General features: G+C 36.0%; 1 protein-coding gene across 1 annotated transcript in view; it reads left to right on the top strand.

Moving 5' to 3' along the window:
* Positions 1 to 19,051, top strand: part of JMY (junction mediating and regulatory protein, p53 cofactor) — a 64,287-nt gene that overhangs the window by 39,496 nt on the left and 5,740 nt on the right. Inside the window, exons 6-10 of the mRNA XM_064403598.1 lie at positions 3,247 to 3,434; positions 9,796 to 9,882; positions 12,379 to 12,474; positions 13,706 to 14,252; positions 15,851 to 16,161. Coding sequence (XP_064259668.1) covers positions 3,247 to 3,434; positions 9,796 to 9,882; positions 12,379 to 12,474; positions 13,706 to 14,252; positions 15,851 to 16,158 — 1,226 coding nt within the window. The 3' untranslated portion in view covers positions 16,159 to 16,161. The remainder of the gene's footprint in view (positions 1 to 3,246; positions 3,435 to 9,795; positions 9,883 to 12,378; positions 12,475 to 13,705; positions 14,253 to 15,850; positions 16,162 to 19,051) is intronic.

Below are 19,051 nucleotides of genomic sequence, written 5' to 3'. Positions count from 1 at the left end.
TGCCATGTGAAGAGCTGCAAGTACTGTTAAATTAAAATCTACACCTGTTTATAAGGCATATACATACACATAGAGAAGTTCTGGTATGGTTCTCATTGCCTGTATTTGGAAATTTGCATATAAGATATGCAAACTGTATATGTTTTGAAGAACTAAGATGAGCGAGAAGGAGATGTCTTAATTACTAGACTTGTCTAAAAATATGCAGTACACATTGATATAACTAATTTCTTGAAAGTGATTGTTTTTCAAAAGCTATATCTGCAAATTGGATTCCTTTTGCTACACTTGAAGCTCATATTGTTATCTCAGATTTAGAGCAGCAGTGAAAATCTTATGCTTACAGAACCAACTATCCTACTACACCTCATGTGCTTAGAAACTGTGAAAATGGTACTTGCAAATCATACAGCATTTTTCAATCCAGTTCTGTCCTTTAGACCCTTCTATCTTTAATGTTTGTATTTAAGCGAGCTTGGTTTTGCTGTTTTTAGAGTGTAGGGCTTGAATAAAAAATTTTGCTATGGATAGAAAATTCTCCTAAGTTTGAAGCTGGATTGTATTTTGAGTTGCCATTGGAAAAGGACAAAACATAGGTATCGCAGATTCATCTCACTGTAACATGAATCTCCACCTTTATGGCTTCTGATGGAAATAGCTATAGCTGTCCTTGGAACCAGAGGGTTGGAAACTTTGTACATGAGTTACAGAAATGTGGCAGCTTTGACTAGGTAGAGAATTAGTTCATGGTTTTGAGGTAGATAGATTTTGGACTGGGAAATCAGACGTGTACTTTTGGTACTGAAGACGTCTGCTCACTTAGGAACTGAAAGAAATCACCTGAACAGGAGATTAAGAAATGTGTATCAAAATCCTTTGTCTTTGGTGTAGTGATAGTAAAACATCTGGGCTGACAGAGACTAAGCTGTAAAAATTTCACAGGGCAATACAATTTATCATTGATGTTTTCTTCAGAAATCTCAAAAAGGCCCTCAACCCACAAGCTAATCCAAAATAAAACCCTCAGTCAGCTAAACCATTACCCTGTTCCTTCCCTCGTGGCAACAAAACAGTTCACTATTCTGGCTTTCTTTGTTATTTTAAATTTGTAAGATATTGTTTAATAATAATTCCATATATATAATAATTCCAAATAATAAATAATTCCAAAATAATTCCAAATAATTCCAGTAATTGCAAAACTATCCCATAGGACAAAAAATGAAAAATACAGTTCCTAAATGTCTGGGAATTGTTCAACACATGAAATTACCTTCTCAGACTTTCATTAGGTGGATAGAACAATTAATGTGAAAAATAATGTGATGTACAAGTGACTACATATATTTGACACTATTCAACACCTAATCTGAATTCAAGCATCTAAAGCATTTAGTGGTATTTTAATATGTATTGTTTCCTATGATGTCAAAAGAAAAATCTGTTACACTTTCTTTTTGAAGTGCACTGGTAGTAAAGTAACAGACTTTGATTTTACACATATGTATGATTTGAAATTCATGTGTCTAAGCCAAGTAGATGCTGTTGCTTCTCTCTAGTCTTTGACTGTAGTGGTTCTGCAGAGATAGTTCAGAGAATTCTCAGCTAATGTTTTGAGAGCATGGTTTGAATTTACTGCAGTTGGTTGTGACCTAGAACATCTTTGCAAATTCAGCAAAGGATCTGAAAAGGATCAAGTGATAATACATTGTCATATACTACTCATTAACAAATACCTGCATTGAAATTCAAAAAACATGACTTTATTAGGTAGAATTTTGAAGGGTTTTATCTTAGTCGTACAGAGTATGAGTACATTCTTGTCAAAATGGTTTTGTGATGGGTGACCTTTTGTATTGTTGTTTTAACTGTGCATAAAAGTCTTCTGAAGCAAAATTCAGGTGTAAATTCTCCCATTTTATAACTGCCTGGTGAAATATAATTGTCAGCCATGACTTGTCTTCTTACTCAGTGGTATCTCAAAGGGAGTTCCAGTCACTTGACAGTTACATATTGATGAAGCTTTACAGGGTTTTTATTTTTTAAACTGAGCCCTGAAGTAAAGGAACTGTTTGGTATGTTTTATTAGCTTTTATTTTAAGGTGAATATCTTGCTGTGCTTATTGTCTGGTCCTGCCACGACTTCTGCTGAGCTGAAATCAGCATGGCAGTCAGAATTCCGGTTGCAGCAGAGACTGTACACACAAATAACGTGAAGTGATAACAGCTTTTAAAATGGACAGTGTACTGAGGAAAATCCTGTGCCTGTCCCCAAATAATCAAGTAGCTGAAGTAGGAGAAATTAGTCTTTCTGAAAGTAGTTGAAAAAGTTGAAATAAGAAAGGTGGGTGTTGCTGTGGAATAGACACTTGACAGACATGCCAGCTGCATCTGCCTGTTTCAGACAGCAGTAATGCATTTCCTTCTTGCTGTATGACAAATACGTCCTACTTTGTATGCCAATGGAATAAAGAGCAAGAGGTCTTCACTGCTTCTTCATCCCAACATCCTTCAAGGATTTATAATCACCACACTTTCCTTCTTGGCAAGAGATGAGAAGGCAGCATTTAAAGATGAGCTCAGTGTTATTCCAAATGCTTCACTCAGCAAGCTAAAAATCATCAGTGTTGATAAAACTATTAGTAATTACCTCCTTTTCAGGCCTGTAATGCTTTGAAGGATTGCCTTGAAGTTGCCCTCCCTCCCAGGAGCAGTGATTGGGACATCAAAAACCTGTGGGAGGATTTTTGCTGTCCTGTTGTCTGAGTCCCTTGCATGAAATTACAAGTTGGTTCTAACGGCAGAATCTCATACCGAAGACTTCAATAGTCTTGTTTATCCTGAACTTCATGGTGAAGACCAATGAAAATTCTTACAGACCTTGGGTCACTTGTGAGACGCAAAGACACGCATGGACATTGTGTTCAAATGAGGCTACACATTATAGCTGTACATTTAGAATTGCATTTGTGTTTTAATATTCTGAGCTTGCCTGAAGAGCAGGCTGAGCTTCATTGCTATTTATTTCTGTTCCTCATAAAGACCTTAAAGCTGTATAGTGCCTTGCTGTGTAATGCTTTTCCTCTGACCTATTGACTTTTGGTAGTAGTCCTCTGAAAGGGCTGTGGCTTTCTTCTGCATCATATCTTGCAAGTCACTGGGAGAGTTGTTTTTAAGGAAAACAAAATGTTAATTAAATACAAAGCATTGATTTGATTTTTTTTATTGCTGACATCTTTAAAACAGAGAAGAGAGATGAAGTGGTGTATTATGACACTTACGAAAGTATGGAAGCCATGCTTGAAAAAGAGGATATGGCAACATCTGTGCACTTGCAAAAAGAGGAGCTGCAAAAGTTACAACAAAAAATCCGCCAGCTGGAAGCAAGGCGTGGACGTATTTCAGCCAAGAAAGCCTACCTCAGAAATAAGAAGGTACTGTTTAATTGCCTTTTTTTTTGGACATAATTAGTTTCCTTCAGATACAAATTTCCCAAAATTTTTGTGGATTATGCTCATTGTTTGCTAAAAGTTGTTTTGCAGAATACTAAATAAAATAGCATGTATTAATATATTGATACATTTAAGATTCTGTTTACCTTCTTCTAGCTCTAAAGGAACCTTCAGTTACTTTGAAGTCAACATATTAACTTATTTCTATTAACTAATCAGAATACTTTCATGCAGGAAGTCCATGCTAGGATGAATGTTTTTATAGAGAGTAGTTTTGTATATGTTGCTTTAGTAAACTTTCAAGTGTGTTTTTCACGAGTGAGTTTTATTTTCATTCTCTTACCATCCCTTTAAACTTGTGTCATATGTTGTTGATACTCTGTGTTTGGCAGATCTATATGAAATACAGTCTATATTCTTAATTTGTAATTCTGGGCATGCTATTTAGGTCAAAGTTTTGGGAGACCATTGTAATACTTGTTAGAAAATCAGTTCCACGCCATACTATGTACTGTAAAGCTATGCAGAAATGTCAGATGAGGTCTCATTCTAGATTAGGATGAGTGGTCAGTTTTGCAATCATGTCCTTTATGTGAAAATGACCCTTTCATATAAAGAATTCTTGGTAGGTTGACAGTAAACTCTTCAGGTCTTGCCTCCACTTCATAATTAATATATCTATTTCTATACCTAAATCTGAAGCGTAACAGAGAAATGAAAAGTTGTTGATATATTTTATGTATTTTATTTTTTGTATTTTGTCAAGCACTGCCTTATTTCTGGTTAACCCAATATGGAAAAGACTGCAAATCAAGTATTAGAAGAGAGGTCTCCTGTTAGCTGATTATGTGAACTGGCTTGCTTTGTCATTTTGTTTGTTTTACATGAGTTTGTAAAGACAAAAGGCATCAGGAACGTTGTTAGTATTTTAAGTAAGAGAACTTACCTGTTGTATTACGCTAATTTACACAGGCTATAGTATAATAAGATATTTTCTCCTGGATATGAAAAGACACTGCTAGCACCTCACAAAGTAGACAAACCTGTTTAAAAGTGACAGCCTGTTTGCTGTTCTTTGCTTAACTTACTGGAGTTCACAGGTCAAGAAGAAATCCTGAAGCAGGAGTAGAGATTTTTTAGCATGCCCATATATCTTGTATAATGAAGTAGTCACCTTCAGTGGCTGATTTGTTTCAGTGTTATGCTATGATGGAATACCTTGTTCAAACTGAAGGAGTTGGTTTTGGCTGTAGGAGGAGTAGCAGCATGCCTGGTTGTGCACTGTAACAAGATGCAAAGCTGTGTGTGGCAGTGTTGCTTTTCTGCATGTGCATGCAGGAGTGGTGCGGCTACATCTTCTCAACATTGTGGTGCGATAGCTGTGGCTATACTGCTTTCAGGACCTGAGGTAATGTCTCCATGTGGAACTTGGACATCACATCGCTCTCAGAAGTAGCTCCAGCTCTCTTACTTATGTCGTTGCCCAGCATAGCATTCTCTGCAGTTGAGTGCTGCAGGGAGATACTTAGCTTCTAGAAAAATCACAGAGTAGAACAATGTGTGTTTAAACTTACAGGAGAAAATAAATTATCTTTATTTGAGCAAAAAGAAAGGGCAGAATCTGTTGTGTGCCATTATGTGGCACTTGTTGCGTGGAAAAGAATATGGCCATTTTTGAGCTTCTCTTACACTGGATAATGCAGAATACTACCAAGCTTTCTGGCAATTACCTGAAAATCAAAGCTCATAGATTTGTCTTATTTCTTTGAGCAATCTTTGTACTTTTAATGGCCTTTCTAGTGATACTGTAAAACGTTGTTCATGAATGCTATTTAAGGTGCCTGGTGTGAATACTTGTATTTGTGGGGGGAAAAAAGTATTCTTGCTCTCAAGTGTTTGGAAATTAAGTCAAGTATGCAGAACTAAGATACAGATGGGATACAAAAGCAGACTGTAGATGGTGAGAATGAAGGCAGTGATGGCTGAATGCTATGTGAAGAAAAGTGACTTTTTGGATGTGAATATGGAAAGTACATACTGTGTGGTAAATCTGTGTCTGTCTCAATTAAGAAACATTTATTGTTTCTGAGATGAGAGTATACTTAATGCTTTTCAGATTGTGTTCCTAGCTTCACGTGTTTCAGATTTTTAAACTGGTGTTCTGTTTTGGATTGTGTTGGTGAGATTTTGGTGGTCGATTGGTGGGGTTCTTCCTTCTTTTTTGTTTTTTTTTTTTTTTTTTTAAGTTCTGCAGGTGAAAAGAAAAAGCAAGTTACGCATTAAGTGGTGTATAGGACAGTCTTGTGATATGTTTAGAAATTACAGTCCTTTCTCATTATCAAGATTTTGGCAACTGAAAATGCCCTTAGGAGAATGTCTCCTTTTTAGCAGCAGAAATCAGGATTAAGGAAACAATTGGAAGTTTTTCTCCGTCATCAGTTTTATATTTTGGAAGAAGGTACTTTCATCATCCAGGTATTTGAAAATATTTTCTATTGAGGAGATAACACAGTGAAAGGAAATAAATTACTCTGTAAAGAGTAAGACTATTTGTAATTTAAATATAAACTTCAGTGACTTGAGTCTCTATTTTGTTTTTCAGAAATTCCTTCCCTAATTTTGCAGATGATGCATCAGTTTTTCAGTGATGTTGTCAAATAATCATACCAAATTTTTATTTAGAAACTTTTATTGAAGGTTTGTTACAAACATAGAGTCATGACTCTAGAATAAATGAACTGGCATTTAAAAAATTCATGGTTTTAGAGAGTTTGATATTTTTCTCTGTACTACCACGAGTATAAACTCTTCATTCTCTTTTTTTTTGCATTTGTTGAATAATCATTTCCTAATGTTTGTGTTGATGACAGTGAATTAGTAAAAAATAATTTTTAATAGCAGTTTAACTTTTTTTTCCTTACTTCTAGAGAGCTAGCTGTAGGTTTTTCAAGCAGAATGTTGCTATTGTTATGCCAGTCTACCCCCTGCTGGCTACACATTGGTATTAATTAGATTATATATGGAACAAGCAGCTGATTTATTAGGGAGCTAGATTTATAGCAAGGAGGCAAGTTAAAAAAATTGTATATAAGGTATCTCGTAAACTCTGAAAAAACAGAGCTGTGAGGAAATTAAATTATTTGGCACCCAAAAGGAGTGTTCCATATCATAAGTAGTCTGGGAGAAGCAGCTGGTTGGTGAAGCTGTTTGGGGTATGTTCATAATGTGTGCTTTCATCTAGGAAACTTCCTCACATGCTTTTCTGTTCATTTAATAGGACACGTTTAGAATTTTGTAAGCCCACATTTTAAAGCATGGCCCATGCCAAAATAGGTCTTCTGAAGATGCAGTGGCAGCTGGCATAGGATTATTGGTATTCTGTTACTAACTGCTATTCAACAACAGCAGCATAAGAACATAACTACACTGAATGCTTATAGTAAAATATGGTTTCTGCACATGAAAAGTTAGCCTTTTAATTGGGATTTTTTTAAACTGAAAGCAAGACTCACTGGTATTAGTTAGATATATACTAATGCACCTCTCTTTTACATATATTACATCTTACTAGTCTTAAACATTGTAGTTCATGCAGTGGCAAAGGTTGAAATGGTTCCTCAGCTCTTCCATTTTGTCTCTTTTGTAGAAGTACAACTTGATACTGTGAAATCAGTCAGCTGATTAAAGAAAGAATGGGCATTACTTCTTGTTGCTTTCCTAGTTCCATACAGTTCATCAACATATTTCTGGAGGTGTGGCTCTCACTAGACATAATTTCACAGGGAGGTGGTAAAATCATCCCTCAAACCCTGAAGGTGTTTGAGAAGTGTCAGGATTTGGGTGATGGTTTAGTGGTAACAATGGCAGTGCTGGATGGACAGTTAGACTGAATGATCTTAAAGGTCTTTTCCAAACTTGATTCGATGATGATGTGCCTGCTTCCCAGTGCTCAGAAGTAAGGACTACCTTGCATGTGCAGTAGGCTGTTCATACACCCATTTTTATGTATGGTTTTGGTGGTTTTTTTGCCAGAGTTCATTAGTACATGTTGAACTTGTCATCTACCATAATCATCCAGTTGGTTTTCTTAATACTGCATTCTAGCTGTTTTTTATTTCATCCTTTATTTGAAGTCATTTAATCTTGTCTGCAAGTAGGACCCTGCATTTGTCCCTCTGAAACTGCAACCTATCCTTTTCTTCTTAAACCATTTCTGTAATTAGTTAAGATGATTCAGATTTCTAATCCTGTCCTGCAACATGTTTTCAGCCCCTCCTAGAAGTTTTTATTATTTTAAGTCAGAGAGATCTAATTACATTGAAGTATGTTGTTTATTAAGACAAACTCAGCACTAAGTATGTTTTGGTCAGGTTTGTCCTCTATACATACTTCAAATATCTTTCATTATTGCATTTAATCAGAAATGTTGAAATACTGATGCTAAAGTGAAAATATTAGATAAAATTTTGCCCCCTGAGTATCTGAGGCATATCAAAAAGTCAAACCATGCTTGACTTACATTTTCTCATTATTTTATAATGTTTAAAACCTAAATAGAGAAATAAACTGAACAACTAGAAAGTTGTTCAGATTCTCTATTAGTATTATGTAGCTTGCTGTGTCTTTGAAACATAGAGATGAAGTATTTTGTACTTTTTCAACGACAAATTAAATTGATTGAGTGTTCCAGGATTAACTCTTTTCACCCGGGGAAAAAAAACCTCCAGAAAGAAGTACAAAACCCAGCAGTGTTTGGCTGTGTGTATGTGTGGACCTGTTACAGCAAGTCCAGAGTAGGTCCACGAAGATGATCAGAGGGTTGGAGTGCCTCTCCTATAATGACAGGCTGGGATTTTTGAGCCTGGAGAAGAGAAGGCTCTGGGCAGGCCTCAGTACAGCCTTTCAGAACATAAAGGAAGCTTATAAAAGGAGGAAGAGTGCCTTTTGACATGGACAGTTATTTTACATGGACAAGAGGGAACAGTTTTAAACAAGGAGAGATTAAAATAGCTGTTAGAAATTTCCATATTCTGGGGGTGGTGAGCTGCTGACACAGGTTGCCCTGAGAAGTTGTGGATGCCCTATCCCTGGAAATGTTCAAGGCCAGGTTGGATGGGGCCCTGAGTAGCCTGGTTTAGTGGAAGTTCTCTGTCTGTGACAGAGAGATTGGCGCTAGAAGAGCTTCAAGATGTCTTCCCACCTAAACCATTCTGTGGTATACCACTGATGAAGGTGGGACAGTATTTGCACAGAAATCTTTGCTTTTGTCAGTTACCTGTATACAGCAGCAACATTGATGGTTTTACTGTCCTATACAGGCACACTTTATGTGATCAAAGCATGTCCATAGACAACTTGCAGAACAGCTTTTTCTCCATTTTTAAGCATCCAAAATAGTGAGGTTTCTTTAATCCCTTCTCTCCTTATTTTTGTTCTTTACTCCATCAGTTCCCTCAAGCAGGGCTTTCAGTGGCAAAGCTCTTGTCTGAATCTGCCCAGAAAGTCATACTGAATGATGACTTGAGAACCTCATCAGCTCAATGCTCTATCTGGATTCACACTCCAAACTGCTAACATTGCACCTTCTTGCACAACTGTGAGACTTGTTTATGACTGTACATCTGACTTTGTTCTAGTTCTGTGTGGTGCTTGTACCAGGTCTAATTCCATTGCTCCTACTGTCCAATTTCCTGGTTCTCAGTATTGTCCAATGAAGTTGTCTATCTACTTGAAGTTTGTCTGTTATCCTCCTCATCAGCTGTTGTAACATGATCTAGGTTTTTATTTGTTTGTTTTTAACCTGTTCTTATTTGCAGGCAGTGTAACAAATTCTTGTTTTAAACCAGATGTTAGAGATGTGAACTCAATATAATAAATGAACACCATGAATTGTAACAACTTTGTTCCTGTCTGCACTTGCAGATAGTACATGGAAAAGATGAACGGACATCTGTACATGGGAAGCTGTCTATTTTTATAAAAAGAAATACGTGGTACATTCAAGAGTTAGTTATTTTCCATGGGTACAAATATATGGGGTTAAGCAAGGGCATTATGAAGTGTTGACAGATTGGTGATTTTTTGCTACTCTTATACTGGTCTTGTAGAACAGACTTTCCAAGCAGCTTGTCACTTGGATCTATTCTTTTGATAGTTAAAACTAATAGATTTGGGGTTGTCTGGCTTAGGTTTTTTTTTTTTAGTTACAGTTGTAAGTTAAATAAGCCTGTATGAAATAGGCTCTGCAGTTCCTATTTTTCTACCTGCCATTTGCTAAATATGGCATTATGTAAATCTGTATTTAAATTGCATGCTTTATAGGTTGTATTTTGTGTCCCTGCAGGAGATCTGTATTGCAAAGCATAATGAGAAGATCCAGCAGCGTCACCAGAGCGAGGAGGAGTACAAAATGCACCATACTGTTCAGCTGGTAAGTTTGAGTTTTCCACTTGAGTTTCCAGTTGAGCTTAGCCTGTCATTAATAGCTTGCATTCCTCATTATACATTAATTAGGGGAGCATTCAGAGTGATAGCTCTTTCAAAAGATGGTGTGTATCCCTGACCTTTGCACCTTTGCAATGGATTTCTGTGTCATATTATGTTGGCAAGCGAGAGTATATAGTAGTGTTAGGAAGACATGGGAACCAAGCAATAGAAACAGTTCTTTAGCTAAGTTGTTTTGTTACATTTATCATCATGTGCGCATAGATGATTCTGAACGTCTTTGAGTACCGCGTCTGGTATGCTGATAGGAGTAAGGAAATCGCACATATTTATTTTTGAATCTTAATAAACTTGTTTACTACTTTTCTTCCTTCTACTAAAGCAATTACTGGAATTATGTTGTATAAACTTGTAGTTCCAGATGGATGATTTTTTTCTTAGTCTCGTTACAGAGAATAGACCAGCTTGTCTCTTATGCTGGACCTAATACTCTTATCTTAAAGAATATTCAAATTTTGGACTAGGTCTTGGGAGCTGATATAGTATCAATATTTGATAAAGATCGCTGACAAAGATGCATTGAAATCCAAGTCACTTTAATTCAGTCTTCAATTAGATTAGTGAAAGTGATTCTATTTCAACCTTATACATTTTTAACATTGATATTTTTGTCCAGGAAGTCAGCTGCATAATTTATTTTATGAAAAGGCTACTTGTCAAAGGCAGTATGTATTGGAATATTCTTTCAGGAATTTAATTCTTTTTTTCATAAGTTCTTACAATAAGGCAGAGGAAGTTACCGTGGGGACTGTAGACCATTTATCTGTCTTACAAATAAGACTTGACAAAGCCAAAGGATTTCATTATCTCTGCAGTACTGCAGAGCTTTATATTAGGGAGTCGCCTGCTTGAATGCTATAAAAACCTTATGCTAATTTTTTTTGTTTGTGTGGGTTTTTTTCTGGTAAAAATGTGACTGAAAAATTCTGGCATTATGGTAAAATAGGTTTTAAATTACTGGATTTCATTAAGAATTTTGAAAAGATAACTCTTAGAAAACTTTGGAAAAGGGGAGTCCAAATTTGAAACTGAAGAAAAATTGCAATTTTACTGTTTTACTTAAAAGCTAAACAAAACCAAATAGACAAGTTGGCCAAAACAAAAAAAAAAAACAACCTTGATTTTGAAACTGCTTCAGGGAAAGTTTGATCTGAATGCATATGTAATGCATGCAACATTCAGGTATAGTGATAGAACTACTTTTCTTCCTTTCTTTCTGTTTTAACTTCTTTGCCCATTGTTCTTATTTTCTTTTACCACATGCTTTTCCTCCTCTTCACCTTGTTCTGTTTTCTGTCCTTACTATTTTTCAGACATGTTCTCATCTTTCTCTCCCTAACGCATCTATACTTCCTTCCTTCCAAATCACAGCAGTTGGCTTTTTATGAAGGACAGCAGGCCACTAGCTGACTTATGAAAATGGCAGGCAGACACTGCTTTTGTGGTGACTGAATGAGAGTAAAAGGTTCATAAAAGTGATCAGAATTTTTGATTATGAAGATACGCTTTCAAAAGTAACATTAAATGCTGTGAGTCATCTTAAGAATTAAAGCTGCTCAGGGTTTTTGCTTTGTGGTCAGCTGTTACTTCACTTTTCCTCATAGCTTCTGAACTTGCATGCAGTGAATTTCACCTTCTGGTAATTATCTTCCATTTCCAGTAACTTTCACTGAGGAGTGGGTATTTGTTTCAAAGGTGTAGTAACTCTTGCTGAAGTTCTGTAAGAAAGAATGATTAGTTAAAGGAGATGTACCCAAAGGTGTGTTTTCCATAAGGTAAAATAGCCATACAAAAAAATGTAACTGTCCTAGGTGGGAGGAAGACCTTTACTTAAGTGCAATTATGTAAAATCAAGCTGGATTAAGTAACAAAAGCTGGAGTAAACAAACGAATATTTACTGTTGTGAATGTAAGTGTGACAGCATTTACTTAATTTGCTCGCTTTTGGGTTCAAAGCTTCGCAATGCTGAGTTGTGTGAATTCTTGTACTTTGAGAATACTAATACATCTTGTTTAAATGGACAGCCTTGTGATTTGGACTGTCATTTTGTTATTGGAATGAGGGGTAAATGGGTACTGCTTTGCTCTCTGGCTAATTCATGTAATTTTACTTCAAGGGTGCCTCTCTAAGTATAGTATTCTGTCACTTGTTATTTCTCATCTCTCAAAGTAACAAGTCTGCCAAGTGTTCCTATTCGAGATTGAAACATTTTTTACTGAGCTTTGCATTTCTTTGAGAAAACAAACCAAGAAATGTATACTATTTTTTTAGGGGGAAGTCAAAGGCCAAATTTTGAGGTTATGTTTATTTCAGAAATAACTTTTTAAGTAACGCTTCACATTTAGAAGAAGAGTTTTTTTCTGTTGAAGCCAAATAGAACACTGGATGTAATATTTGCATATTTGCCATATATTTTCTCAGAAACGAGATCAGTTGCAAGATGAAGAGGAAAGAAAGAGCTCCTGGGTGAGTCAGGAGCGACAGAAAACCCTAGACAGACTTCGTACATTTAAGCAGGTAACAGAAGAACAGTTGTTCTTTTCTGGCTGTTTTGTTCCCCAAGGAAATTCTCACTCATTCCAGTAATAGCATTCACTTTCCTATTAGTGATTCTCTTTCATTGTATCATTAAGTGGTCTTTGGAAAATTCACAACAAAATATGGCATTGGTGGTAACAGATTTCTCTAGCTGTTGCATTCCCAGTGCCATAATAAGTTTGTATTTACTCTTACCTTGTGACAAGACACTTGGCACATATTCCTGAGAAGTATAATCTAAATGGTACTTCCCAACAAAGAGCATTGCCATCTGACATGGCCCCCTGCTGCGGATTGCTGGAATACCTGCCCCTTCTTATTAAAACGGAAGCATCAGACAGTGCATACAAGGTTGAATGAAGGGGAAGGAATAAGGAAAGGGCTGAAAGTGAAAGAAAACAGACTGTCTTAATTGGTGAAGAATTTTTGTTGTATACCTTAAAAAACCAAAGGTATGAGAAGTTTCTGTGCTGGAAAGTTGTCTTCTTCAGCAGTATTTCAGCAGTATATTCATGTCCTTATTGTTTGCAAGGTTCTTGAATTCTGTAACTTCTGTAAATTGAAGCAAATTTACTTATTTTAACCAGCAACTGTTTGTGAGGTGACTTTGTTCTATTAATTAGTATATTAATAGAAATTCTTACATGTTATTGCTTTAGGCCTTCCACAGTTTTGCAAAAAATTAGACCTTTCAGAAGCAGCTTAATTTTTTGCTTTAAAAAGGCTGTGGCTGAAACTAATATGAAAAGACTGATAATGAGGCAGCAAATGTAAGGAGTAAATTAAGGCTGAAAGTCTTCGATGTTCTCAAGATATACCTTTTAAAACAGTTTGATTCACATATAAGGCCAGTGTATTAAGTCAGGACTGGTCTGTACTTGCCGAGGGAGCCATTGACCAGGTTTAGAAGAGGAAAGCAAGAGGGAATTTTGAATTTTAGTTTCCAGTAAAAAAACTGTTTTGAATGTGAATCTGATTCATAGTAAAATCATAATTCTAACCTATGTTTTCACTGATTAAAGTAATCAAATTGTGGCTTAAATAAAAATAAAAAATGTGAATATTTTTTTGCATAAAGCTGGGAATAGGTTTGCTTTGTTTTTACATACAGAGTGAAATGAAAATTGTTTGTCAGAAATGACAGGTATGTAAAATCTAAAATAGTTGATTGCATGTGCTTACGTAATTGTCAATACCTTATTCACTTTAGCGGTACCCTGGGCAAGTAATACTTAAATCAACCAGACTACGCCTGGCTCATGCAAGAAGAAAATGTGCAGCCAGCTCAGTGCCCTGTGTCGAGCAGCCTCAATCTTTGCCAGCAACCATACAAATCCAAGACAAGGGTGAGGAGGTGGAATTGGAAAAAGCAGTTCAGCCTTTGCAAGTGCAGGAATCCACAAGCCTAAAACAACTTCAAGATGTCTCTTTGCCTCCTAATGGTGTTACCTCTGAACTGCCCCGTGTTAGCACTTCTCCACTCACCAGTGACCAGCTTCAACCAGAGACTGCTACTGGAGTACAGCTTCCACCCCCTTTGCCTCCTCCACCTCCACCTCCACCTTTGCCCTCCAAGGAAGATGCCACCAAATCCTTAGAGAAAAGTGACAGCTTTGTTAAACGTCAGAGTGTGGAGAAGGGAGTCCAGCACTCTTCTGGTGTCCCACCAGCACATCTGTTCGATAGCAGTCAGCTAGTCAGTGCCAAGAAGAAGCTTAAGAAGACTGGTGATCTAGAGGGTTTACAGAGGAGGAGAGGTAGTATTTTAATTTCTTCATATTTAATTTAAATTTTGTTGTTATTAATTTAAAAAATGCAGTGCATATCAGGTCATCTTTTGAATTGCTCTGTAGGAAAGTTTATACTGTGATTAATTTATTATTAATAGGAAAGCTGTTAAATCCTTTTTAGCTGAGAAATGCTGGCAATTTGAACACTAGAGCTTTTACGACAGCATGGCATACTTGTTCAGTGGAAAAACACTTGTGAAATTGAGTCTACATTATTCCATGTTAGACTAGACAGAAAATGGACCTAAATGCTGTTGAAAAGAATATTTATGTATTTACTTTCTGCCAGCCCTGTAAATATTCCGTGCTTCACCTGAGGATGCAGTGTTCTATTTAATAACAGAATAACAATAATTTTCATGTAGTCCTATTGTTTATTTTACTGACTTGTATTTTATCTTGAAATTTTTTATAAAGCACCTATTGTGTGTGCACTTTTAAATACATAATAATAAGATAAATATAAGTTCAAATCTATTATCCCTCTTAAGAATACTGTTAATGTCTGCAGCAGCACTCTACCTGCTGCTCCATATCCCCTGAGATGTTCCAAGTTTCTAAGTTGCTTCAGAAATTTGTCTCTGTGTGACAGACAGAGATATTACAGTCCGTTCTTCCTCCTTCAAATGTGCAATACTGTATTCTTTTATATTTCTCTTTTCATTGTGTCTTTTCAGTCTCGGACTTTAGTGGAAGGACAAAGATTATTCCTAAATGCAAAACATGTTTTAAAAAAACAAATTGTACAATTTACAAAAAAGAACCTGGAGATAGATACATATTGATAGAGAGGTGCTGCACAAATTACGTGCTATTGTATGCGAAGTGTTTAAACTTTATTATACTTTATTATAATGCATTCTCTGGGATGAAGATCTTTCCCACTCATGGCTCTTAAAAGAGCAAAAGCCTGATTTTTGCAGAAAACTAGTTTCAAAATTAGTGATAAAGGAAGGATTTGCCATAAAGAACTATCTCTGACTTCTTTGTTTTCATTAATGATAAAGTAAGACAATTTCTATAACTGTGCTGGGACTAGGTGCTAACAAATACCCAGAGAAGTAGGAAAATGCATACTCTTGCAATTGACTGTATTGCTGCTTCCCTTGCTGGCTTGTGGAAATAGTCATGTAGTAGGTAAAATTAGCCTAAAAATGCAAGTGGTAAGAATGAATTGCACAGTCCAGTATGTAAGACATGTACTCATTACCTGAGTTCTAAAGTAAAAAAAGATGATGCAGTAAACACTTTCATTATGCTGAAATCCTTGCAGTTTATTTGACTTTCCTGACTGCAGACAGAAAAGCCACAGTGTTCAGAACGTTTTACTTCCTGATAGGGAGTTAAGTAGTTACAAAAGTTATAATTGTCTGTATAAACCACCTTGGACCTTGTAATAAGGAAGATTATTTAGAAGCTAAAACAGTATTGGAGCTGCCATTATACTTATAGTATGGGATTATCATATTTATAGTATGCAGGCACTTTTTGTTCTGTAGAAAATAAAAATTAAAACTGATCAAATTTTGTGAAAATAATACTGAAGGTCTTTTGATTTGCTGCAGTGAGTTCCCCGATGGATGAAGTGCTGGCTTCCTTGAAACGTGGCAGCTTTCACTTAAGAAAAGTTGAACAGAGAAGTCTGCCTCCTTTTCCTGATGAAGATGATAGCAATAACATCTTGGCACAGATCAGGAAAGGGGTGAAACTGAAGAAAGTACAGAAAGATGTTTTGAGAGAATCCTTTACAATTCTGCCTGATACTGACCCTCTGACAAGGAGCATCCACGAAGCATTGCGAAGGATTAAGGAAGCATCACCTGAGTCAGAGGATGAAGAGGAGAGTTTGCCTTGCACAGACTGGGAAAACTAACCTGTAATTAAGCTACATTTAAAGATAATATTTCTGCAACAGTTTTTTTATGACAGTAGCAGCTAAGCCTCAGGTTGTGCATTCTAGGAGACTTAGTAGGAATGTGACTAAACTGTCTGATGTCCAGTGTGATAAAAAATGCACATACGAATTGAGTATCACTGACTTTTCAAAGAATTTATGGTTTATAATAAGGAAAACCTCTTTTTAGACAGTATGTTAGCCTTTTATTGTTCCAGTAATGCTGCTGAATATTGACTTAAGAAAAAAGCTCTATTTTATTTAGTAACTTTGAAGGGACAGTTCCCAGTTTACCTAAAAAGTTTAAAAAGCAGCACAATCACTCTGAGACACACCTTGTACTTACCTTCTAATTATTTCTAGCCTTGTAAAAATTGGATATGTCTTACTTCAGACTGAGTAACTTCTAAGTGAAGGACAGTTAGGTTTGAATGCTGAACACATCAAAATCTCATGGGTTATCCTGAGTGGCTGACTTCTTGTTGACTTGGTTTCAGTCTCTAAAATCTCTGACTTGAGTGAATTTCCAGGCTATAAACAGTAAATACGCAATTTATGCTTCTTCTAGTCATATGAGTTCCATGAACTTGCATTAATACTAAGCTACAGTACCTGAAAATACAGATATCAGACTTCAGCAGGTGAAATTAATGATTTCAGAACAAACCAAAAATTGGCAAGGGATCAGTTTTCAAAATGATTGCTGCATCAGTAGCGCAAAGATATTTGTGACTGCAGCAGCAGCTTAGGGCACTTCTCTGTGGTGGCTCTCATTTTACTTACATGTGAATGAACTTGAGTATCAATGAAGGTTCCCACTAAACCAAAAATCTGAGAAACCAGAGGTATGACAATCTGTAAAGAAATTAAAAATCTGTTTAGAAAGGCTATTTAATCAAAATGGAAGACAAATATTTGTAATCCTTGCAACACAGTCAGCAGTAGAAAGAAGATAACATTTTTGAATGTTCACAATCCAGCATTTCTACCATGGTTAGTTGTTACCATAGCTGGAGAGTGACTGTTGGTAAAGTGCTACAGCTGTTTAAAAAACTGATTCTGACTTGGCACATCATCTGCTGAATGTTCTTATGATTATGAAATACTGTCTCAATCTGTTGCATTGGTATGGTATTTTCAAATTATAATATTTTAATTTTTTGAAAAGGAAAATAAATGCCGTGTTCAATTCCTCATGAACTAGCCATTGGCCACCCTAATGATTTCACAGTGTTTAATTGTGGCTTGCTCCTTCTATTCCATACCAAATGTACTGCTAGTTTTGGACTTGAAACTCCAGGAGTGGAGATGTGCTTAACTCTTGCTAAAACTCCAAGTGAAAATAATTTTGCTTTCACGTAAATTCTTTCTATCCTTGCATATTAAAAACTACCACTACCACAGCTCTTCAGAAGTCAAGTGACAGCTGTAAGAAAAGACATGTCTTGGAACTAACTTTTCTTTCTTAGTACAATTGCAATTAGATTGCAATCTAATTTCCTAGATAACAGATCCAATTTGAACTTTGTGATTTGACTTTGATTTTAGTAAATCTATTTGACTGTTTAGAATTTTGTTTGCATTTTTTTGGCAAGATCCAAAGATACTTTCCAAAACTGACTTAATTGTTTTAAAATCAAATTGGTTGACCTCCTAAGCATTTTACATTGGAAGTGCATCTTATAAGTATTCATTGCCACACAACGTAAATATAGGTTGTTCTCTGCTATTTGCAGCCCTATAAAAGGAGTTCAGAATGCAGGCTGAAAATCACTGCTGCATGGTCCCTGGTTGTTGTCTCATTTTTACCAGTCTACATCCTGCTGAAGTCCTGTGAAATCATTTGGACCTAAAAGCAGGATTCAGTTCAGTGTCAGGAGTATGTGCTCCTTGTTCTTTACATATCTGGGATTTGCTTTCTCTTACCAATGTCGTATTTTATTACAAAAGCAACCCTGTTAGAGGTTGTTTTAGGCAAAATTATTTAACACATAATAGTTTAGATTGAAAAATGGTTGTAAAGAATAGCTCAGAAAATAGCTCAGAAATAGCTGTATTAACAGCTCAGAAAAAACAAGGAAGGCCATTGCTTTCCAAGCACATGAAATAATTTGGGAGAACAGAGATTGCGACAAAGCCCTTGAAAAATTCGACTGAAAAAATACTTTCCATATAGATGAGCATACTTGCTTGAAGATACAGACTGGTTTACTAGCATTCATCATACAAGTCTAAAGTAATGAAAATGTGTTGCAGAAATAGCAGGGTAGTATTTTTTACTGTAAGGTTATCCACTTAATATCATGGTTTAAGATTGACCTACTGGTTTTTAACTTACAGGCACTACATGTGCCAAAACAGTAGCATAGAGATTTTAGGTTGAAAACAGGTTTATGGAAGTATGTTTGCACATATTTTATATGAATTATGCTTAATTATATGTATGTCTGTATAGGCTAAGTGTAATGCAGATTTTTGCCTTAGGAGATGGAGGCTAAATCTGATACAGTGATACATACTTATTAAGTACCAGAAAGTTCCTTGATATATGCGAAAGGAGCATTAGCAGTGCTCAGTGAAGTGGTTTCATTAATTATTGAAGTTTGAAGACAAAACTAATAGTAACTAATTCTTGCAGGAGATCTAGTAATTTCTTGTGTTGCCTGTTCTGTGAGTTAAGAGAACTTTCTACATAAAGTTATGACTAACCTTTTTAAGCGCAGCACTTTCCAGACAGACATTCCGAAACATGTAAAAAGATACTGAGGCATTCTATGTATTGAAGTAGCTGAGCAAGTAGTATAAATATCTAGTAGCTTCTGTATGAAAAATCTGAGAGATTACTTAAAAAACTAATCAAAAGTATCCTGAG

Source organism: Passer domesticus, chromosome Z, assembly GCF_036417665.1.
Source record: "Passer domesticus isolate bPasDom1 chromosome Z, bPasDom1.hap1, whole genome shotgun sequence".
Classification (NCBI taxonomy): domain Eukaryota; kingdom Metazoa; phylum Chordata; class Aves; order Passeriformes; family Passeridae; genus Passer; species Passer domesticus.
Note: the sequence above shows the minus strand (reverse complement) of the source record. Positions and strands in the feature narration are given on the sequence as shown.